At 38.3% G+C, this 24,626-nt stretch overlaps 2 protein-coding genes across 4 annotated transcripts in view; both read right to left on the bottom strand.

Annotated features, from left to right (window-relative positions):
- Positions 1 to 24,626, bottom strand: part of shakB (shaking B) — a 130,774-nt gene that overhangs the window by 94,030 nt on the left and 12,118 nt on the right. The window lies entirely within an intron of this gene.
- Positions 1,546 to 1,950, bottom strand: I-3 (Inhibitor-3). Its single transcript, XM_068300394.1, has one exon. It carries the CDS (start codon positions 1,948 to 1,950, stop codon positions 1,546 to 1,548), a length of 405 nt encoding a protein of 134 aa, XP_068156495.1.

The raw sequence follows: 24,626 nt of genomic DNA on the forward strand, positions 1-24,626 counted from the left end.
CATTGTGTTTCGAATTTTTAATTGTGGCTTATATTTAGTTTGTCTTTGCAGTGTTGCGCATTTAACCACAATATTTAGTATTATTTTAATTGTTCATTCAACCTCAAAGACCTCAAACACTTGGTCAAACACTTTGTTTCATGGATGGATGGTCATAAGTGTAGTGAAAGGGTCAAGATCAGATAGAAAGCTATAATGAGTTGTACCCTTTCTTTATCTGTTTTAATTGAGACAAGTGCAAATGAGCATATGAGTGAAAAGAACAACAGCTCTACTAAAAAGTAGTCAAAGAAATCAACGTCAACCCATTGACCAAGTTAAATGAAAAAAAAAACATGTAATTTAACACAAAAACAAAGGCGAAAACACACACAAGCTGACTGCCCAACCCTTCGACAACTTTCTCTGACTCTGCCACATGTGGCACATACATATACTATATATGCGGCAAATTGTAAATGTATATTTATACAAATGTACGAATATGTATCATGAGAGATGATATTTTTTTTTACTCTTTTGCCTGTTTTAGCGTATTTCATATATGTATATTTTTTTTGTTATATTTTTTTTTTTTAACGGGCACTTCAAATGCGGTTTGTAGGGGCCGCGGAGACCTCATAAAAAGGACTAACGGAACACACACAAACACACACATATGTAGATGCGTGTATATATGTGGTTTAATGCCACAGCAAGGAGCCATCCCCTCTTCGCTAGCTTCACCCCTCAAAAGGGTTCAATTCAAAAGCAAAAACGAGGGAAACGAAAAAACAAAAAAGAAAATAGGAAATGTTGCGCTCCATTTAAAAACAAATTCAGTTTTTCGCTCCTTTTTTTTGGGTGGGGGGGGGAACTTGTAGGTTGGTAGCTTGCAAATTGGTGCCATGCACATGGATTGCATAACTTGGCTTTTGCTCGAATTTTTCTCAACGAAAGTTCAAAGTTTATAGCGGGCCACAGTGAGAGCACAGACAGGGACAACAGACACAGAGAGGAAAATGAAAAATTCAACCAAAAAAGAGAAAGAAAAAAAAAACCAAGGAAGGGAAAAGAAAACATAGAGCAAAAACCGCCCCAACATGACGCAGTGCATCCAGGCAAAAGTTCATTAATCTAGTTACAAGTTTGCGCAGACAGTTCGCATAATCAATCAATAGATCGACGGGTATATGACGAAAAAGAGCCTGACGAAGTCTGCTCCCCTTGTCTATAAGTGGTGAGGGGGAAAGGAGCTCGGCATGGCAAACGAAAATCGGGGGCGCGCTGTTTTTTTGTAGGCGTGATGTTGTTGTTGGCGACCCATTTTTTTATGGCTTTCTGTGGCCTTGCCAGGCAGGAGTGATAATCGACCACGTCATGAAAAAGCAGATGGAAGCTCTCTTTTCCTTTTTCACTTGCTCTTCAATATATTTTTCAGAAATTTCATTCTTTCTCAAACACAAATATAATTAAGCGAGAGTAATTTGTAGCTGGTAATCTGTGAGATCGTTTATTTTTAATGTTGACATCGTTTACTAGACAAAAACGAAATAGTTTTTCGATTTATTTCTGACCACAGCATGAACAACCAGCAGCGCATCGTTGGTGCTTGTTGAAACGATTCATTTTCTTCACTTCTGGATGACCGTAACAATGGTCAGTCTCATCATCGGAAGATGAGGAACTCTCATCGAATGCATAGGGTTTGCGATAAATGCAACAGCATTTCGATTTGTGACGATTCATGCCCTCATTATCGATAACGCCTACATGGAAGCTAACATGACGCTCTGATCCTTCACTGCCCAGGCAAAGATGCAGACGAGCAATCCCTGTTGTAGTACTCGCAACGGGCGTACAATTGGTATTCGAATTTGAATCTGTTGCCGAATTGGAGGCCGAAATAGAAGTTGAACTATTAACGGAATCCCAATCACCTTTAACGGAATCTGCCGGCTGATGATCCATGCTGAGCAATAGGGAGAGACGGAGAAAGGCGTAATCTATAATTATCCGCAATTTGTATTACATTGCTTACCTTGGAAATCAAGTTTTATAGAGTCTTTCAGCAAATGTTGAAGATCTGTTAAGAATTTGAAAACCAAAATGTATTTTTCGCTATGGAATTTTCGTGTTTCAATCTAAAAATTTAGTCGACTTGTTAGTCCTATGGATGAAAGTGTATTGTGAATGTTTTGCTGACAAACAATGTTTAAGTAAACTATTGAAAACTTTTATAAAAAGCAAAGGTAAAATGATTTTGAGAAAATCAAACGTTTCAGAGTGAATATAAGTTGAGTGATTTCTAGTTTCTTTATATTGAAAACTTTAGCTCCATATAAAGGATATAACCATTGTTAAGTTCAAAAATTCGGTGAGACAAATCGTTCAGGTCTTTCGAGTTACTTATACTCTTAGAAAACCAACTCGAACTTTACATAGTTTGCCAATTTCTTTTAGTTATTCGAAAACTGCCTTTCTTTGGTTGCAGTGGCGGACTTAGCCAGTGTTGCACCTTTTGCATTTCCTTTGTTAACACAAGCTAAGGAATCAAATGAAATTTTGGTACCAAAAAGAAGAAGCTCGTTCTAACCAAGTTGTAGAACGTTTTGAATACATTTTTGATCAAAAATTTCGGTTCTTTTCCAATTTGAAAAAGTTTTCAAATAAAATTTAACTACATTAAACAATTTCCAAATAGTGTCACACACTTTGAAGCTTTAAAGTGGCCAAAATGTTCGAATTTGCCTGCCTAATGCAAAAAGAAGACCTAAACTTTGAAAATCGTCAACTACAGGCTTTTGATTTCCTATAGGCCTTTGCTGCTCCTCCTGCTACTTGGCTAATCCGGCACTGTTTAGTAAGCATTATTTCTCACCTATATACATTTGAATATATGTGTATATACATATATATGTATGCATTTGAATATATGGTAAGTTTGCTGACCTTTTTGCACGTTTTTAGACGCCAACGCCGCGCAGTCAATTTGGTAGCCAACAAAAAAAAAGAAATAATAAAAATAAAGATGGAAAAGAGTCGAAAAAAATCTCTTGCGCACGATTTACGTCAATTGGGCGGTAGCCAGGACATGCACACACACACACACACAGCAAACCCTTTAGCCAATCCCACTCCCCTCTCTCACTCTACTTCTCCGTCTAGTCCTCTGTCTCTGTTCAGCTCTCTTTAGGCCATTTCTATGTTTACCTAAAATGCAGTTTTGCATTTATTATTTTGAGAGTGAACGGGCTGCAGTTTAAATTCGTTGGAGGAGAAACGAGAAGCTTTTGCCACTTTTCCCTTTGAAAATTGAAGAGAATTTTTGCCCATTTTCCAACCGAATTTTCCTTTTTTTTTTCTGCCTGTTCTATTTACGCATGGCAAATAAATGTTGAAAATAATATGATGACGGGTGTTCGGTGTGCTTGCCGGGGCAAGAGCAAGGTGGTCCTAGTATAGTGAAGCCACTGCGGTTGGCATGTGGGGGTTCTAGGGGTTACAAGAGTTAGCAGTTAGTTAGAGCAGGCGGGGCCAACATGGGGTTAAAGAACTTTTTGCACCAGCTTTTTTGGTTTTTCGGCGTTTTTCTCTTCAGCTTTTTCTTTTTGCCATTCGGTTTTTACTTGTTCGTTTTGGGTTTTTTTTTTTTTTTTTTGGCTCTTGTCTGCGTTTATCTGAGGGCATTAGGAAGCAAGAAAAATTATGTTTGCACTATGGTCAAAAAGGGGAAGAGTGAGGTGGGGACGAAGAGTGCGGGGAGATCAGGAGGTCAGGAGGAAGAGAGTTCTGCAGATAATAAAAAGAAGCCGCAATGTCGCTTTCTCTCTCTCACTCTGTGTTTCTCTGTTTGGCTGAAGCCAACGACCCTGAATGAAAAATTATGCTCAACTGCTGTTTGAATAGTTAAGTTTTTTCTTTTCGTGGTATACGAAAACTGATTGTAGTGAGAAATGGGTATGGTGGCAGGGGAGGGGAAAGGGAAGGCGGCATTTAATGGCGTTCGGTTCAAGTGCAAGACTCTAGACAAGGTCTGACAAATGTGTCGTTGCCGTCGTCGCCATTGCCATCGCCAGTGAGCCAAATAAATGTTACATTAATTGAGCCGATAAATTGTGCAAAAGGAAAAGAGTTAAGATGGAAAATGAAAATCACCCGACAAATGATTGAAATACTTTGACCAAAAAGCTTTGCACACAAATAGAAATAGTTTTCCCACACACGCAACGCAACGCACACACACAGACACATACAGGAATACACATACTTATATACCAACGCATAGAGTGAATAATAAAAATAGTTTGTAGGCCTTTATCAATTTTTATCTTTTGTAATATTTCCGAAACATTTGCCATTATATTTGCATTAGTAGCCACAGCTTCCGCACATCCGCCTCAGTGACGCCAATGAAAAGGAACACCACAAACCCACACACACACACACACACACATAAGAAATAAAAAGAAAAGCCTAGCCATTCGGTCCAGTCCAGTCGGAAGAGAAAGTGGGACCGATGTCTTCTTCTCTTTTCTATTCCCAAGCGGAAAACTGCTTATCACACATTTCCACACAGCCACGCAAAAATCACACACACCAAACTGAAATACAATACAACTAGAATTGTTGCAAGACCACTGCCACAGAGGAGGTGGTGATGGTGGCGGCGATGGTGGGACAGATGAAGGGAGGAAATGCCTATCTCTCCTGCGGCTCGTGCTCCTCCTGTCGCTTGTTGGTAGTAAAGTAATAGCCCAAGCTCACAAAGAATGATGCGTAGACATGATTTCCGTGCGGTTGATTTCTCTTTTTTAATTCGGCCGCCCGCACAGTGGGTTCAAGTCTATTGAAAATGGATATATATAATGTGTCCAATTGAAAACAATTGCTTAAATAAGATCAAAGAGGCTTAGCATTTGAATCATACAGAAACTAAAAAACGTCAATGCATTGATTTTAAGTTCGAATTATTTCATCGAATGTGTGTTAGATAGTTTTTGGACTTAGTACTTTATTTAACTTGCTTTGTGTCACTGTATTTAAACAGCAGGCGGGCTAAACTATTTGCTTAGGGATTTAGTTTCATTCTCCTGCTGCTGTACGGGGTACCAACGGGGCACCGACTGGCTGGCTGGTTTTGCATGTCGCTGAATCAAGTGGCCTGCCAGATCCTGCTGCTGCTTCTGGAGAGGCATGTAATTCATCTTATTCCCCAGGAGTAGCAGCAGCAACAGCAGCAGCAGTAAACGCAATGCCAAAGAAGCGACCGGGTGAGTTGGCTTACAATTCCGGCGGGTAAATTGCGGCAAAAGGCGTTGCTGTCTTCGCGTTGTGCGTGTCGTTCTCCACAGGGACATAAATGCCATTTGCCAAAGGACCAAGAGGACTAACAGAAGACGTTGTGAAGAAGCACGCCTCACGCGCCTCATTACGTGAATTCCTTCTCTCTCGCCTCGATGTCTCTTTCTCTATCTCTGTGTGTCTCTCTAGCTCATCTGGTACGCATAAAATGCGTAATGAATTTTAGATTTCATTTCAAAGAAGAAAAGTTATGGCCAAACAGCCTCGCCTTATCATCAGGCTCATCAGACGGCCAGAGAGTAGGCCAAAGGACACCTTTTTGTGTTGTGTTCTTTGATTTTCCTTCTATGTTTTTTATTATTTTATTTTTTGGGTTAGAAAACAAACATTTTTATGTGGCACATAAAAAGCGTGTGAAATGTTTAGCCCAAATGGACTGCAAATAGTATTATGTGATAATAAAACTATGATATTGCTACCGATTTACTGATTTACTTCAAGCACACACACACACACACACACAAATAACGAGAAACTTTCATTTCAGCAATTTAGTTATATGGAATTCATATTTCAATTACTCTACTAAGAATGAAACTCTACTGGCATTTCAAATAATGCAAACTCATTTAGATCCTTTTAATAAATTCATTCTTTAGTTCTGCCAAACTTAAATGGTAGTCCGAGATATATACATAGAATGACTCTTTAAAACAAATTGTGTGTGTTCTTCATCATGCAAAAGAATAAGACATTCGTTAAAGTAGGTATAGATCGATTTCTATAACTTCTAGTCTTATATAGCTAAAGGTTAAATGTGAAAACGCAACAAGAGTTTTCGGTTTCGTACTTCGAAATTCGAAGTTTATTCCAAATGAAATCGTAGATCGCTGTGAAAAATTTATCATGTTTTGAAGCGATTTCTATATTCGATCTAATTGATAGACTAAATGCTTCCTTTTAGGGTATCTGTTAAGTTGACGTTCAAAGAGATAATATGTCCTTTTTTGCTTCTGTCACCCTAATTTGAGTGGATTTCTTTAATTTCTTTTTGCGGCAATCATCAATTTATTGCAGTCAGTTTTTATTTGCCCAGTGGTTTCTGTTGTTATGCTTCTCTTGGGTTTCTATTTAAGTTTGTGCTTAGTGCTTAGTTTTCCTATTTATGATTGTTTGCTCAGTAGGACGAGAGAGGGAGAGCGAAAGGAGCCAGCGCTTAAGTAATCGAAATAAATCATATGACATTAGCTTTTCGTTTTTCATTCTATTCCTTTTTTTTTTTTTTTTTGATTGTTGTCCTGCTTTTTGTCTGCTAAAAATCTAATATAAATTCCATTACAATTATATACAATTTTGTTTAAGTTTTGTTGCACTGATTCGAAAGTCTTGGTGGGTGTTGGGTGGGGTTTGGGGGACAGAAGTGGATTGGATAGCTGAACAGGACTCAGCCGACAAGGACGAGTTTAGTTGAATAGAGAAAAGAGGCGGCTAGGAAATTGAGGACGTGGCAAAAAATGCATCATAAATTTTCATGTTGCTCTAAAAATACGACTTGCGATTTTCTATTGTAGTTGTATGTTTCGCCTTTTTTTCTGTTGTTGCCGCGGGGACTCGAGAACTGGGTGTCGGAGGAGATGGAGGTCGGGATGGTGAAGCGGAGGTGAGTGGAGATGGGAAAAATGTAAGGCATGAAACTGACATAAAAAGCAAAAGCCCAAGATAGCCAAACTGGAGAGTAGCTGCTGAGCCAGCGTGAAATTTTTCCTCTTTCCTTTCCAACCAACAACCTCTCTCTCTCTACCTCCGTCCCTCTTCCTTCATATCGCATTTTCCACTTGCTACTGTTGCTGCTGCTGCTCCTCTGCTGCCGCTCTATATGTATGTATGTGTCCAGCTCCATAAAGCAGCCCAAAAAGAGAAAAAAGTTTCCCCAAATGCAAGAGTGTGATGGAGTATACGAAGTAGTGCGGTGAGATGATGGTTAAGGGTCGGCAGGGGAGGCCGGGTGGATGCTTGCCGGAAAATGCAATACAATTTCATTTTATGCAAGAAACAAGCAAACAGCCTGGGCAGGAAGGTTCAAGAAGGGCGGCTAGATGGTCGTGGATTCGGTCGGTGGGGACTGGGAACTCGCTTTCTGGTGCAAAAATTGTAAATTCCCATTTGAATTGCTCCTCCGGATTCGGCCAGAAAATGAAATGAAACGTAGCAAATATAAGTAAGTACTATACATAGTGGATGACAGAAGATGGGCAAACCGTGTAGGTGTGGGCGTGGCTTGGTTAAGTAGGTAAATATATGTTATATACATAACAAATAAATAACTAAGCCGCACGAAATACTCTAAAGAAATGAAAATCAACGAAAAATACATAAACTGACAATACACTTAAAGAAGCCTTCAAAAGTCGACATCGATTAAGATTTCCTGATTTCGACATTCCTTACGTAAGAGACTGTGAGATAATTCTTTTGTAAGCTATCAGCGGGCTATATGAAAAACGAGGGGAATGAATTTGGAATACTTCAATAATATGCCTTAAATTTGACTTAACTAAACTGCGTGTTTCCTTGTTAAAGTGATTGGCGCAGGACTTCAATTAGTAGTATGTCCTTTTAAATAGATTGTTCAAGATCAGACTCAGAACTTTTGCCCCCAAAGTATACAATAAGCAGCCAATAAATTAACTTTTTATATTAACTTGACTTTATTTAATCATTGATGTAAGCAATGTGTTTAAATGTAGCATACTTAAGAGGGCCTCAAAGCTCCTCACATTTTACCGGCCTTATCCTGAGGAACAATCTTAAATCTGCAACTCTCGTTGCAGGACTCATAGTTTGTGGATTAATCTTTTAATTACCATCAGCCAAAACTTGTATCCACATTAAAATACGTAATAAAAATTTAGTAGAAGGTAATATTTTTTAAATGTTTTTTCTTGCAGAAAAATGTTTGACTTCGCGCCTGGCAGAAAGATCATCGAAATGAAATTTCAATGAGGAAAAAACTCTTTAAGGACTAACAGATTTCAACATCTAAAATTCTCTTAACTAAATAATACTTAATTTTTTCTTGGAGACTTGACTCGTCCCACTGTGCTGGAACTGAGTTGGCTTCGCCTGCAAGCGCATCGAGTTCAAATGTGCAAGAAAAGTGCCTCCGCTGAGCTTAAACGAAATGACTTCTTGTTCCGTTCCATTTGGGGAGCAGAAGTATCAGCAGGAGGACTAGGAGCATGGGCAGAAGCCAGAGCAGAAAGCGAATGGAGAATGATGCACTGCCATAGACGCTATTCCACTCTACACAAGACTACACACACTTTTTCAGTGTGTGTGTGTGTGTGTGACTATTTCATGTTCCTAGTCTAGAAGCCTCTTTACCATCTCTATTTTGTGTTGTGTTTTTTTACAGTTTTTTGGTGCAAACGAAGTTTACGCGTGCTGATGGAGATAATGGCAGTCAGTGAGCAGGCAGTATCTTAAGAGGGAGGCAGTCGGCAGGACGTTGTCTGCAACTTGTTACCTATTAAGAGCATACACACACACTTTTTGCCCCTTCCTTACACACCCATTGAGAGTATGAAAGAAACAGAGATGGATATAGAGGAGCAAAAAGGCACTAGGACTGACAGTTACACATGTGGGATGACTTCCTCTGTGCTGCCTTTCTCTTTATAGTCTCCCTCTCCATCTCTTTCTCTCTTTCTGCCTGTCTCTGTCTATCTCGGAGCAATTACAGAAAAAGCATCGGGAAATACTCACAACACTTTAGGAGAAGTTAAAAAGTATATAAGGCATAGGAAAAACCAGGCTAAAGGAAATCCCAGACCATAACGTCCAACGACCTGAACTCAACTCGACTTACAAAAAAAAAAAAAAAAAACAAGAAAAAAAAAGTATAGTAGAAAGCTAAGGAAAAGCTAAAAGAGAATCTCACTCAGCAATTTCTTCCCGTTCCCTCTCCAACACTAGCATCATCATCATCATCCTCATAATCTTCGTCTTGTTCTTGGTCTTCCTTCCGCTGCATTTTCTGCCATAATTGCTGGCAAGTTAATAAGTGGCGAGTCAAAAAGCTTAACATCCGAAACCCAACCACCCAATCTCCCCCAAAAACCCATCCAAGCCATGTGGCACCTACTTCAAGTTGCATCTTGGATTTTAATTAGCGCGCAATGCAATCCCACTACCACTTAACCATCAGAATATATATATGTATAAATACCATGCCTATGTATGTACATATGTATGTGTGCAGGTAGACACAAGACTAAAATATTTTGTTTGCCAAGTGGCATATCTATTCAGCCTGAAGACGCTATAATTGAGACTTCCTTTTTTGATCTGGGTGATTCAGCCAAAACCAAGAAAAGGAAAAAAAAATTAACGTGGAAGGCTCTTTAAATGTTTCTTTCCTTATATACACCGAAATCTTTACTTTTTTACCAAACTCTGCATTATGGATTTCAAAAACGCTTTTCAATGAGTCCGTTCAAGCAAATCATCTTTTAAGAAGAAGTGGCTTATTGATCCTAGTTGAAGCGTTTGGAGAGGAAAACGCAAAACACATCGAGAGATTAGCTTAACCAGGATAAGGCACTTGGCTTCTTATCATCTACTCCAGAAAGAGTTTTGTTCTTAAACAAGATTCAAGCCAGTTTAAACTATAATAGAACCAAAGTATTGTAAGTACATTGATTTTTTCTTGACGCCCGACGTGAGGGCCAGAATATGTTGTGAAATTGCATTCAATATTAGCAACGCTCAACTAGAATTTTACACATCTGGCGGAAAAGTGAACGAAATAAGCCAAAAAATTGCATTTTAACTATGGTAGAGAAAATTGCAATTTAAGCTGTCCGACATGCACTTACAAGTGTTCCCTGGTAAATATTATTTGACAACATTTGGCTACAACATCACAAGCGGGAGAGAGTGGTGGGATTAAGAGTGGGAGGAGGACCAGCAGCAGCAGCAGCAAAAAGCCATCCATTCCCACAGAGTGCTGTGAGAATGTGTGCTTAAGCACGTGTCAAGTGGCCGCCATTGTAAGAGTCAAACCACATCCATCTCCATCTGCAGTTTTCTCACTTTTTCCCTCTCTCTTTGTCGCTTTCCATTTGTGTCTTCTTCTTCTACTTCTCTCCTCTCCTCAACTGTTTGACAGTATGTTCACTTTGCATATTGTGTGCACCTTGATGCTGGGGCAACGTTTCACCACCCATCTCACCTCCATCAGCTATCCAGGTTGTAGTCAACGTTCTGCATTAATCAAAATGTTAAATAAGAAATGAAATTGATTTGAGCCAAGCGCAAATGTGGCATATTATTCAATTTTTGTGATTTGGCTGCTGGAATGGAAAAGTGCATGGCTCTGCATTCGCAATCGGCAATCGTTCCAACAATCCAACAAAATGCGAATCGTTGCCGGTATAATGTGACAGCTGCAGCTAAAAATCTGCATGAATTTTCTACGACATTTTTGTGCACCAGATGTAGCATCATTTATACTGAAATCTAACTGCAGAATTCAATCATTCCAAACCAAACCCAAAAATAAAAACTAAAGCATCTACATGATGATCTATCGCTCTGGAAAACATCCAACACTACTTTAATTTGGTTGATAAGTAGGGGCGAGGGCGACTCTTTCATTTTCCTTGGAGTCAATGAATGTTAAAATTCTTAATTTTGTGAACTCAACTTGGACTTTAACCGGACACGTTGCGTATTCGTTTTTATGTTTTTTTTTTTTTTGGAATGGCATGGAATTTTGTTTTTATACTTTATGAGCAACAATTTTCTTGACCAATTCACACACACAATTCGCTACGCACACGATTTTTCCCTCATCCTTTACTTAATTAATGCTCTCACACATATGGCCATGTTGTCCAGTTGTCCCGTTGTCCAGTTGGCTCCACATGCCACCACCCTTTGACTCCTATGATTGTTGACTGCACGTACACGCAGGGTTTGGAGTTGAGAAGCTGAGCGACCTTTTGTTCAACGCTCCGACAAAAAAGAAAAAGTAGTTTTGTGTGCAAGTGTGTGTGTGTGTGTGTGTGTATGTGTGGGCTATTTAATAAATTTTTCTATCTATTTCTTTGGTCATACTTCCACACTTGAAGTTTTCTTTAAGCTTTTCGTCATTTATCTCGAATGGCTGGTGGGATGGATGACTGCCCGACTGGTTGGCTGGTTGGTTGGTTCGTTGGTTGCTTGGTTGTTCAGCCACGCCCCGAAACACTTTTGGCCGGAAAGTGAAAAATCCCAAACGGAAATACATTCATTTGCTTGTTTTACTTTTCCAATTTCAAATGCCGGAGGAATTCTGCCCGTACCGTGCCATATCCCGGTCTCTACGTCCCTCTTCTCCCTCCATCTCGCCATCCTTGTCTTCTTGTATATGTTCTTCTCACTCGCACCTATATACGGTATAGACATTGTTACACATGTTGACGAGTGGGTAGGACTTGAGCTTGAGCTTAGACTTGCTCGTGGGCGAACATCGGTGTATGGGTGTGGGCGTGGGCGTGGCTCCGTTGCCGCAGTCACGTTGAAAACATTAAAGTTAGATTTATGACTTTTCGGGTTATAAAATGACTTTAGATTGATTCCCGTCCACATGATGACAGTTTTTTTCTCCCTCTTCTTCATCCATTTTCTCTCTTGCTTTTCCTCGATTTTCATTTCCAAGGACCTTCTGGCCAGGAGTAAAAGGAATGCGAATGGTGTGAGTGGTATGATGCGGGGATCGGAAATGGTTAGGCATCGCCCTGGGGGAGGGCATCAGCATGTGTAGACAATGAATTTTTAAGTTGTTTATAAGTTGGAGGCAAGTTTTATACGTATCTCGGTGATGATATTTGGTCTTTGGGGCGTTACCAATAGTGAGTTGACACACACACACACACACACAGACATATTGCATTTAATTTTTATTCACTTCTCCCCCACCTCATTCATGCAATTTGTATCTGCTCTCTTTTTTGAATCCTAGATAGAATAGTTCTCCCCCTATTTTGGTTGTGTTTTTTTGTTTTCTTCCTTTTTTTTTTTTTTGGTCTAATAAAAGTCCACTTTTTAATGAAGAAATGTCATGACTGAGTTGCATTTCCAGGTCAGGCGAGCGGCATTCATTAGTGTGTCCTGCAGATCCTGGCTACAACAGAAAATTGGAAAAAAAAAGAAACCGAGAGAGTGAGAGAGGAAACTGGACCGCGATAGAGTTATCAAACGTGGCCACAGCTAACTATTAGTGCTAAAGGCTCTGCCGACTGTGATGGGTCTTTGGTATGGTAAAAGGCTTTACGTGCTACTGCACACATTGTGGGTTAGCAATGGGGTTGTGCGGGGAATGGGTGAGGGGGGGGTGAATTGTTAGTTTGTCGGTTTGTTCGAGGTACTCGGTACTCGGTGCAGATTTGAAGCGCTAATTACGTGGTCATTAATTGCGCTAATTATTTTTCATTTTCTGTGCTCTGCACTTTCGTCTCACCTCCTCCGTTTCACTCAACTCTCCGTCGCCATCAACGGCACCTGCTCTTTTAAACCAACCTCACACCACCCACCATCCCCACCATTCCATTTTCAATTTCATCTATTTCCATTTGCCGTCATTTGCAATTTGCATTTGCCATGCTATCAGTGTTCAACAAAGCAAACCAAAAATGAAACCAAAAAAAAAAAAAAAACTAAAAAGGAATTTACATGTTTTTTTCCCCCCTCCCTTCTTTTGCCTTAAGCCATTCAATTTAAAAATGAAAATCAGAAATTATCTTGAAATCAAAAACAAATTTCCCAAGTCCTCAATAAAGTAAATGTGAAATCAGCTACAGATTTAAATGGATATTATGGAGAGTTATGGTTGATTTCAGCCTGAAAAACTTCTTAAATGCATCTACCAACCCCTTCTGATTATTAGGGTATGCCACATTTTGCAGAGCCGTTTCAACAAAAGTGCTAAAAGAAAATCCTTTTAGTCCCTTTGATTGCCTTAACTAATTTCAATTTATTAAGGTGAAATTTGCAATTCATCATAAATTCTTAAGAGGTATTCCAGCTGCGACTCTTCGCCATGGCGCCATTTAGCATAACCCACCGCTACCCTCCGTGTCCCTTTGGCTTAGTCAGTGTTCAGTTCTTTTAGAGTCGTTGTCGTTGTTTCCTTCTACTCTGCTCTGCTCTGCTCTGTTCTGCCCTTGCCACGATGAGTACGCTTTTTCATTACGTCCATTTTCTTATGCACATTTTTCTGTAATAAGAAAATGCGCATGAGGTAATTTTCCTGGCTATTTGCAGCATTCTCAAATTGGGCACACTTAGCAAAGGAACGCGGAGGATTGTTCGCAGCAACCAGCAGTGGTTGTTGCCTGGTTGCGCTCTTAAACCGCAAGTGACCGACATTTTGTGTCGACGTCCAAAAGTAGAAAATAGCGAAAAAATATATATAAAGTTGTACATGAACTGAATGAAAAGACGGAACGTAGGTGGTGGAGGGTGGGGGGGCGGCGCCAGTGTCACTGGTAATTTAATGAAAATGGCGCTACGCTAATTGAAACCTTCATCATCATCATCCGCAGCCGCAGCCGCAGCAGGAAGCTGGAACCGAAATGAAGATGAGGAAATGGCAACACAGCGCAGGATATAGAAAGCATTAGCCATACATAAAGAGGAAAAATTAAAACTAAAAGGACGATCATTACCACAGGATGGATCCTGTGGACCACATCTCCTGCAAAGGTCTGTTGAACGTTAATTGCCTTCAAAGATCATAGGTCGAACTTGATTTCTAAGTTTTTGGTCAGTTTAGCAGCTGCTTATAAAAATATTTAACAACTCCTTATGAAATTGACGCACTATTTCTCGACCCATTCATTCGCTTATTCTGTTTTCTCTTTCTCTCAGTTCATCATCACATTTCATATTTTGAGAAGTTTACATTGCAATTGAAAAAAATTTTCATTTCGGTGCTCTTGCTCTCTTCAGAATTTTTGTGCAGTTTACACTCAACTTGAAATTAATCAAACAAAAAAGCAAGTACCACAAAAAGCCTGAAAGCAAAATGAGTATAGGTTATGTATAGATATAGAGTACGACTATATACATACATGGAGAACATATGTTTGATGGTGATGGTGGAGGGAGGGGTGGAGAATCTGTGTCTCTTTAAACTGACAAAGAAGACAAAGAAAAAGGGCCAATAAAATTCAGTCAGCTTATGATTATGATTTATCTTTTATCAGAAGGAAGGAAGTGAAGAGTGAAAAGGACGACCAACATCTAATCTGAGTCCTTAGAGGCCAGAAGGATTGTGTGAATGTGAATGTGGCAGTGTATGTGTGTGTGCGTGTGTGTGTGTGCGTGTGGTGTCCTGAACACGTATCTAATTTATGCCATCTGAAACAAAATCCAAACAACACACACTAATACCAGCATACACACACACACACACGCACACGACAAAGATACACAAGAAAAGAAAAAGTTTTCTTTGCGTTGATTTTTGCTTTCCTCATCGTCATCGTCATCGCCTTCGTTTTGCTTTAGTTATCTATAAAACGTTTTCGTTCGTTTTTCCTTTGTCTCGATTTGGTCTCGAAGTTTTTATGAATTGTATCTTTTACGGTCTATGGGACAAGCTTTACCAGTTATGATTCTCTTCAATATTAAATAGAGATAGAGCGAGACACAAGCATTAAGATAGCAACGAACAAAAGTGAGAGAGCGAGCAAGAAGGAGAGAGCAAAATGAAGACATAAATGGACAGTTGAGAATTATTGCCGATAAATGAGACAGGGAAAGGGAATATACATACATACATACATATGTACATATAGATGTGTACATACGTATAGCAGACCTACAGGCCGATACGATGAAGAATAATCGAAGGCGGTTGGAAACGAGGTTTAGACAGATTGAACATGTCGCCGGTAAAGTGTTACGCTTCAGTTTGCTTTATATTTTATTTATTTTTCCCAAAGTTTTGCCTCCCTTTCTTTAAGACCATCCCATCACCATCTCCTTCTACCTACTTCTACTCCCACTCCTACTCCTTTGTCCCCTTCTTCTTCACCTCCTTTACACAATGATAGACGAGGCGTGTAATTTGAAACTTGGCACTCCCAAACAATGGGAATCAAGCCAAAAAGGAATCAGGGTAGATGCAAATGGTTGCTAGCCAAATTTAAGTTAGTTGCAAATCTTGGGTACATACATACAAAAGTACATCTATGTATGTGTGTAGTTAGTTAGCTAACGAAAGAAACCCAACTCCTCTCACAATACACACTTGCATATTTCAGTTCAAAGGTTTAGAAATTTAATCAATTAATTGGTTAAATCTGTCCAAATGTCAATCTAGTTGGATAAATTATTATGCAATTTGATAGATTCCAAAGTCATTTCTCCTGCTCCTTGTTCGCAATCCTAACAATAGTTTCCTTACATGCATCTGTATGTCTTCACTTGTCAATCAAAAGGCAACAAAAAAAAAAAAACTCTTAGGTATTCACTTACAATTCAAATATCAAATTGAAGCCCCAAACAAGTTGCTTACCTGCAATGAGAAAGGAAAAGAAAAGAAAACGTAAAATGAATTTCGATTTAAATGCAAAATTTCAATATGAATATACTCTATAAACGCGTATATGTATATGTAAATATATGTATGTTTGTATATAGCATACATTTGGTCATTTATTTTTCAGTTGTTGTAAACATATTTAATTCATTTTATTATTATGACTATTGCATCTTGTTATGGTTATTGGTTGTGTGGGTAAAACTAAGCAGAATTTATAAGAATTGAAAATTTTCCAATTTAACAAACAATTCAATTAATGCAAATTACACACTGGCGGCAAATGGAAAGAGACAGACATACTTTAGAGCACCAAAGAGAGAGAGAGAGAGAGAGAGAGAGAGCGAGAAAGGAAGTGAGTCTGTCCTCAAAAGGGCAGGGAGAGTTGGGCTAATGAATATTTTATGACAAAACTAATTTCATTTTCATAATAACACCCACCCGCTCACAGGCATAAATAAACAAAGAGAAAGAGGGAGAGAGTGAGAGAGAACTGGTGAGGGGGGATGCAGAGTGAGATAGGGACAACAGCTGCGATTTTTGATTGTAAAATTTCTGTAAATTGTTTACAGGCCACGCGGTCCCATAAAATGTCCAAAGGACCACACCCACAAAATGGCACCAAATCCCAGATTTTAATTGCCAAAGCAAAACAATGGCTCAATAATAAAATGAAATTAGTCCCTATGAAAATGTTTGATACCCTTCTTCAGTCAACTACTAATTGGCAGGCAGCTTCTTCTTTTCCCTTAAGTGGCAGCTTTAATATAAACAAAACTAACTTCAAATAGTTTGTACAATTACAGAGCAATTGTAATTCATATGATCGAGCCAGCTTCGATTATTGTGAGCTTCAAAAATTTTCGAAAATGTGATCTATGTCCTATTTGATATGACTTTCGCATAGACAATCGTTTATTTGGAGCACTATTGATTCGCTATGTGCACAATCATTTTGGTAAGTGTTTCTAGGCTCAAGTTCGATACGTTTGTTGTTGTTGTTCTCCTGTGTTTTCTTACCTTGGAGCCGAAGAGGGTCGATGGATGGTGGCGGTGGGTGCCATTGTTTGAGAGGGGATAGGGGGAGGTTGGCTGACTAACAGACTGGCTGACTGGCTGGCTCGTTCTTTCGTTCGTTCCTTTGGTTGTTAGTGCCGCGCTGCTGTTGGGCCTTGTGAAAACAGTTTTTGCAATTATGCCAGAGCGCAACGGGGGGCTTCTCATTGTCATTTGCTTTGGGTTTGGCTTCGCTTTTAGCCCGTTTTGCCTTTTCGGCATTTTCTCCTTATTGGATTGGATGACTGCTATTTTTTTTCTCTTTTGCTGGTTCCAACTTTGCCAATTTGGATGTCGTCAACTGACTTCATTTGATTTGTTCTTTTTCTTCTTGTCGCGTTTGCTTTTGCTGTTGTTGTTGTTGTCGCCATAACGTTTATTATTAATAAGTTTTGTTGTTACTACGATGATTCCGGGTTCTGTTGCTCCTGCTGTGTGTGCCGTCTTTGCCTGCCCGCTGATTCTTCTTTTTATTATACCCTACAGCCATTAAGTAAAAGGTTATACTCGCAAGCGCCGAAATGTATGCAACATAATAAAAGCGACAGACTGGGTTCACCTTCTTGGTTTAATTTCAAATCCTTGTTGCCGTTTCAAATGCCCTTCCTTGCGTAAGACTAAGAAAATCTCTTGCAGATCCGAAACTTAATATTAGCATCACTGAATAAGCAAATTTTTATTTCTCTAAAAGATCTTTGTGGCTAAGGAATTCAATAGGTCATATGTTTCTTTTTGAAAAATGCTTCCTAGTTAATTAGTAAGTTAGTTTGTCTTAGTTACATTTATACGCCTTCTTCTTGGGTTAAAGGGTAACAAGTAAATCAGAGCTTTAACATGATGTGTTTCGCTTTTAACATTTTTGTTTTTTGCCTAGTTTATTTTGTTGTTCTTTACTTTTTGGGGAGGCTCATGGCATGACTTGTCACGACGTCGACGACGATGACGACGACGACGACGACGACGATGACGATGACGACGACGTAGAGGTGAACAAAGAATTAGAGCAAAGTGCACTTTTTGATGACTTTTGATTTGTTTTTACTACAAGGAGAATACATATTTATTGTCGTGCTCGGCAGGGCAAATAGGCAGCCGGGCTGGCAAAATGTCTTTAAAATGCACGAAACACATTGAATCCATGGCAACAACAACAGCAATAACAAGAGCAACAACAACAACAACAACAATAAATAACATATTTTTAATTGATGTTTATTTAATGTTCGAGTCATAATTAACTTTATTTAAAGCCTCGTAAAACAGAAAATTTGTAAACGCTTCACTTGAACTAAATGGCAACTTGAATTTAATGTCTCTGTGATTTTATTGTTATTATTATTAGCATTTTCGTTTTTTTTTTTTTTTGTTGTTTCTATGTCGATGTTGTTGTTGTTGTTGTTGCTCTTAATACTTTAAACAATGCCATAAACGCAGCAAGGCGCGCATTAACACTCAAGGATCACAACCAAAACCTGGGCCAAATAGACAGAGAAAGAGAAAGAGAGAAGAGAGAATAAAGCCTTCTTTTAGGGGCATAAAACGGTTGTGCGTGTTGTGTGTAATGTGTGTGTGTGTATGTGTATGTGTGTCTTCTTTTATGTCTTTTTTTGTTGGCATACTCCCACATTAAGGGTATATGCAAATGATAAATTCTACAAACCGCATTAAAACTAACCCAAACTTTAGGCTAAATCTAAAACTGATCTATTCTACTATCTATATGTATTTGTTTAAATGTATCAAACGTCTTTAAAATCGAAACACTTTATTATCAACATTTTCCGACCATATTGCAGGGTATAGAAAAGCCGCCACAAACGTTAACTGTTAACATTAGCTTCCGGCTCTGACTGGCTTTCTTTATTTTCCTTCTTTCTCTACTTTACTTCAACGTGAAGAACGTTGGCCATAAAAAACTCTGCTGGCAAATAGAATTATGATTTCCACTTCCCTCCCGAACGCAAAACAATGTTAATAATGGCCGCATAATAATGACTGACAAGAGCAACAAAGAAAAATAGAAAGAAAAAAGTGCATGATATCATGTGATTTGTCTAATCGAGGCAACGAATATAATAGAAATTAATAGAATCAGCGAGGGGAAAATCAACAAAACAAAACAAATCTAGAGGCCATAAAAAAAACCGAAAATATATAGCAAAAAGAATACAAAATTTCGTTAATCATTATTATACCAAGCGAAGTTGATATAGAAAAGTGTTTCTATGTCACTTTCATTTATGTTATTAATAGATTCAATTTCTTTGACCCCATGTAAGAGGGTGAAGACAGTGGCTTCTACATACAGTCTAGAGTCTAGACTAACGAACTTATTAGAGTTAAGATTTCAAAGAGACAGAAAAGACATCACCTGTTTTAGTTAAAATCATTAATCGATTATTAAATCATATGACTAATCGCAAATCGAGAGACACATGTCATTGATCATAGTTGCCTACTTTCACTTCAATTGAAATGTGAGTGCTAAACAGATGCTGATTAAATTTATAAACTATATTTACATACAAATTATAGATTATGCAGAGTTTAATATTAACAAATTTGTTCCAATAAATTTGAAAGATGAGAAAACTTGTGGTAATAGGTAGATGGCAAATGAAGGGAAAATTTTGTCATACACATTAATTTCAATTATGTCTGATTTTCATGGAATTTATTTTGCTGCATGGCAAATTATGCTATGGATATGAATTTATTAAAATGATTTGGGCTTGAAATGGCGAATTAAGCAGTTTAGAGCTGGATTTATATAATAATGTCTGCTGTCCTGCTCCTTCTATGTACAATTCGATATGGGTACATGGCTAATAAAGATAATATTTAATATATGTACAGATGTACATACATATATATGTATATATATGTATGTTTATCTATGTATTTCACTGGGGTTAGGCTTTTTATTGGGCCATTAACAGCCGCAGCAGCCGCAATAGGAGAAAAAAAAAACATTATGTTAAATATTTTGGAAGCAATTTTTATGGCTTAACTATAAAGCAAAGTTTTTATTTTTTCTCTTGCCACCTCTCGTCTTTCGTCAGCTCCTCCTCTTAGTGGCCTATCCTCTTGGGTATGTTATTAATAAATGCACTTGACAACGTTCACTTATTAATACTTTAGAGCCTAAATCAGTAAAGACCATCAAAAAGTGCACAAGTCAACAGAATTTATGCTTCCTTTTTTGCCTTCGTACGTGACCAATAAGAAGAATAACCGACTGGTGACTGGCTCCTTCTCCACCTTGAGCATGCAATGCTTTTGTCTCTCATCGTCAAGTCATTCTAAAGTCACTGGCCCAAAAACAACAATAAAGCAAAAAGAAATTGTTATATATATATATATATATATATATAGTATATGTATAACGAAGAAATGAAGTTGCTCACTTGATCGTGCAATGTACTTGGTATTTCATTTCCCTCCCATTTTCCATATTGCTTCTGTCTGTGTGTGTATGATTTCGTTGCTTAGCACTTAGCACGTTTTCAGTTTGCCATGGGATGAGGATGCAACGAAATTAGCACACACAAAGATATAGAGCCTCAGACGCCGACCCGATGGGTGATTGGGGAGCGAAGGGGGACCATGAGAGGACAGAGAGATTGGCATTGATTGCTAGCTGTTATTTTTCAGTTGCCGCTGATGATGTGTGAAAAGTTTATTTGGCCAGTAAACATCCCCATGAAAATGGCTAAACAAAAATACACAATACAAAATGCAAGCCATTTCAGAGTGAAACTATTCTGACATCAAATCATCATGCTCATCGAGACGAGTGAAGAGAAATGCATCTGCATTCAACTAATCAAAACTCATGATTCACTGCAGTTGATTTTTACATGCCAAAATATAAAAACGAAACAAAGCAAATATAAAAACAACAAAAAGAAAAAAAACACACACACACACAACAGTAAAAATGCCAACTGAATGCATATATGTATGCATAGATATAGATATATGACTTCAATGCAGACAAAAAGGGAAGACTGAACGAGGCCGAGGGAACGAGGGCAAGTATGTCAAGTTTTTGGTTTCCGTTACACTCCCGCCTTCCTCCTTTCCGACCACCACCACCACCGACAAACTCATGGAATCGAGAGAAGGGAATGCATTGCAATGCGAATCGGTGATATAAATGTCACTTTCACATAGTTCACAAATACAATGGCTTAGCTTAAACCAAACAAAAAACAAAATACTCTGGCACATAAATGCCATTTCAAGTACTGAAAGGAGGAATTGGTTTGCTTAAAATGAGAATTTATGTAAATATATCGCGTTGACATATGATTAATCTGGATGATAATGAAATTTATGTTTCGATTTTCGACTTTTTTATCGCAACTTCCTTAATCCTTCAATATTTATCAATTTAAACAGATTTCTATAAGCTTGTCTGATTTGATCTTATGTTTTAGCATGTTCTTGGGCATTTTTCTACACTAAAGAGTCAACAAAATGTTTTGGAAATGAAATCCTAGTATAATCAGTAATACCCAAGGACATGAACATATTTTAGCTTGACATTAAAAAATGTTAATTATTATTAAACGACTTTGCTTCTTTTGCTCTTTCAGTGTATTCCTTTTCTTTTTTCCTTCATGTTGTGAAATTCTTGCTCATAGGGACATAAAAATGTTCATTATTCATTCTTCAACTTGATTTCTAGGCGACCAACAACAAGACAGTGTGAGAGAAAGAGATGCAAAGATGTAAAAAGAAACATTGGGGATATCGTTTTATTCCTCTCTCTCTCTCTCTCTCTCTCTCTCTCTTTTGCTTCTTTCGTTCTCGAGCATGGTTATCTATGCTTTAATCGACATTCCTGGCATTCATTCGGCGCCCGCTTTTCTCCCCCACCCCCTATCCCACCTCCCCCAACAGTTTCTTCTTGTCAGCATTTTGTTTGTTTATTTTTTTGCTTTTTTGTTTTGAAAAATATTTTATATGTTGAGAAATTTTTAATTAACTGCAGCAACAAAAAAAAAAAAAAGAAAAAAAGGAAAAGAATATGTTAAAAATTTATTTAATTTTGCGTATTTTTTTGTTTTGTTTTTGTTTTGTTTTTGAGCAATTTAAGGAGACAAGTTCGAGAATGAATGAATGAATGAATGCTATGACCGATTTGCATGTATGTAAATATATGCCCCTATATAGCTTGATGTATAGATATATGTATACATATATATATAAGTGTATAATTTGTATTTATTTGTTCGTATTGGTTGTCGTGGTTTCCGTCTTTTGTTTGCTTTCTGTTGCATTGTCAGCCAGCCACGCCCATTGCTCCCATTTCGAGTTGTCTCTATGCCTTATATATGTAGGTATATATATGTTTTCATTTTTTTTTTTTTTGTATTAATATTACTTCAAATGCTGATGGGGTTATATATATATATATTGTATATATATATATATCTATGTGAGTTGGAAAAACGACATAACGCAAAGCAGGCTGCATCAGGCATGCGGCATGCGGCAGGCAACGTTGGCAACGTTAATGCCCCACATAAAGCCTTCTTCGCCTTCTTCATTCGCTGTGATGAAATGAAAGTGGTAAATGAGCAAATGAAAAGTGGAGCGAAGCTGCTGCTGTTATCCCTATACACTAACGCCAAAACTGTAAGGGTATATTCATTTTGATTAGCAGTTTGTCAATCCTCTCTTACTATCTGACATAATTTATTTATTATATTATTATAGTCGAGTTAATCAGGTGTCTATTCTTGATTAGTTTACAGAAGGAAGAGTAAGAACAAACTGAATCGGTTGTTCACTATTATTGTTAGAGTATATTTTCGTTTTGCCCATATGCCTCAACATGTATGTTTTTTCTTTTCGTTAGTATGTCATTGCTAGTGTTTTGTGCACAGCGCCCGTGAAAGGCTGCTGGCAGAACAAAAACTGGACAGAATCTGGGTTTAACAGCGAAAACGATGGCAACAAAAAGTGGCTCGGAGCTTCTCAGAGCTTATGTTCTTATTTTTAATTTGAGTTTATTTCTCCTTCGCTTCTTGTGTCTCTGTCACCATACATAGATGGCAAGTGAAAGCAGAGAAACACTAAAATGCAGTAGCGGATTAAGCTAAGTGGAGCCCGTCTTTTTCCCCCCTATAAGGTGTTAGTAAAGTGTTTTTGATTACAAAATCCATTTATTAAGTGCTTCAGATTGCTCAAAATTGCTTAAAATCATTGAATGGATAATCTTTGGTCTTTTCTCTGACTCTTATTTCTGTAGGCCAGACGCACTGAACTTTCGTATGTATAATTGGCGTTCGAAGATTGCTTTCTAATTGCATGTTGAAATCATTAGCGAGTCAATTGAATAGACTTTTGGTCGGGTGACCCCGACGTGTTGGCAGAATTTATCAATATTGAAGTGTAATGTCACAAAATCTCATCTCATCCCATCTCATCTTGTTGAAATTTTTTCCACACATCTCACGCCATTGGAATTTTCGCGAGCAACCCTTGATGCATATGTATATGTGTACTTTACCTTCCTCCAGCTCGCGTTTCACCCCCTCCCTACCATGCCCCCTCCACGTCATGGTGCTGAAATCCTGGCGGCTGGCAACAGCGATACACACACCATAATATGACTTTCATTTTTTATGCTAACGATGCTGATACATACTAATAACTTCTTTCATTAAAAATTCCATCGCCTCATTCCTGTTATCGGCCTCGAAGTATGTACATATACGCCTTCGCCATACTCATACCCATAGCCATTCCCTTGGCCACGCCCACTTCCACTCTAAGCACACTCTTGAGCGACGCTAAACTCGTCCAATTAGTAGCATTTAATTTGGTAAACAGCGGCATGTTTCGTGCTTTTGCATTTTTTTTGTAATTAACAACAACAACAACGAGATGACGAGGCAGATGAGGACGAGCAGAGAAAGCAAAAAAATAAAGGATATGTTGGTGGGTGGGTGTGTCTGTCTGTGTATGTGTGTCTTGAGCATATGTTTGTTATGGTGGCAGTTTTGGGGCATCCGCATCCACCGCATCCTCGTCATTATTTTGATGTCAACAACGAACTGTTCTCTTTTTTTCTTGTTCCTTTTTTTTTTTTTGTTACTTTGCACCTGACCAAGTTTCCAGGTAGCTTATTAAAATAAAACAAAAAAAAAAAAAAGAGTAAAATAAATGAAAAAAAAAGAAAGAAATACGTAAGGTAGCATTTTTGTTGGTTAGCCGCCCAGGTGAACTCTTCAGCGAGCAGCAGAACAAACAGATTAACCGCAATAATGAACATGGACAAAACGCCACACATAGCCCAGGCCGGATGAAAAGAGGCAAAGAGGATGAGTGACAGAGGAGGTAGGAGGAATGGGTAAGTCGCAAAAAGGAACAGCAGTTGGGGCTTACAGTCATGGTCTGTGTCATGGTGTTTTCTGTCTTTCGAGCCGGACAAATGAAAAAAAAAAAAAACAAAAGGGATTGTCCCACTGACAAATCCAATTGGAAAAACCGTGGACTGAAATACGATTTCATTCCTACAAGGATTTCGTAGATCAATAAACTCAAAAACGCTCTCCATTAACCAAATTGTGGCATCGTTTCTATCGCTTTGGAACTTCGAAACTAGAAAACTTTCATACGCTCTTGAAACAAGTGTAAAGTAGCAAATTGGTGACCCCGACGTGACATTCAAATAATATTA

This window comes from Drosophila tropicalis, unplaced genomic scaffold (assembly GCF_018151085.1).
Source record: "Drosophila tropicalis isolate 14030-0801.00 unplaced genomic scaffold, ASM1815108v1 contig_158, whole genome shotgun sequence".
Lineage (NCBI taxonomy): Eukaryota > Metazoa > Arthropoda > Insecta > Diptera > Drosophilidae > Drosophila > Drosophila tropicalis.

Coding starts and splice junctions, on each gene's coding strand:
- I-3 (XM_068300394.1), bottom strand. CDS start 1,950: ATGGATCATCAGCCGGCAGATTCCGTTAAAGGTGATTGGGATTCCGTT.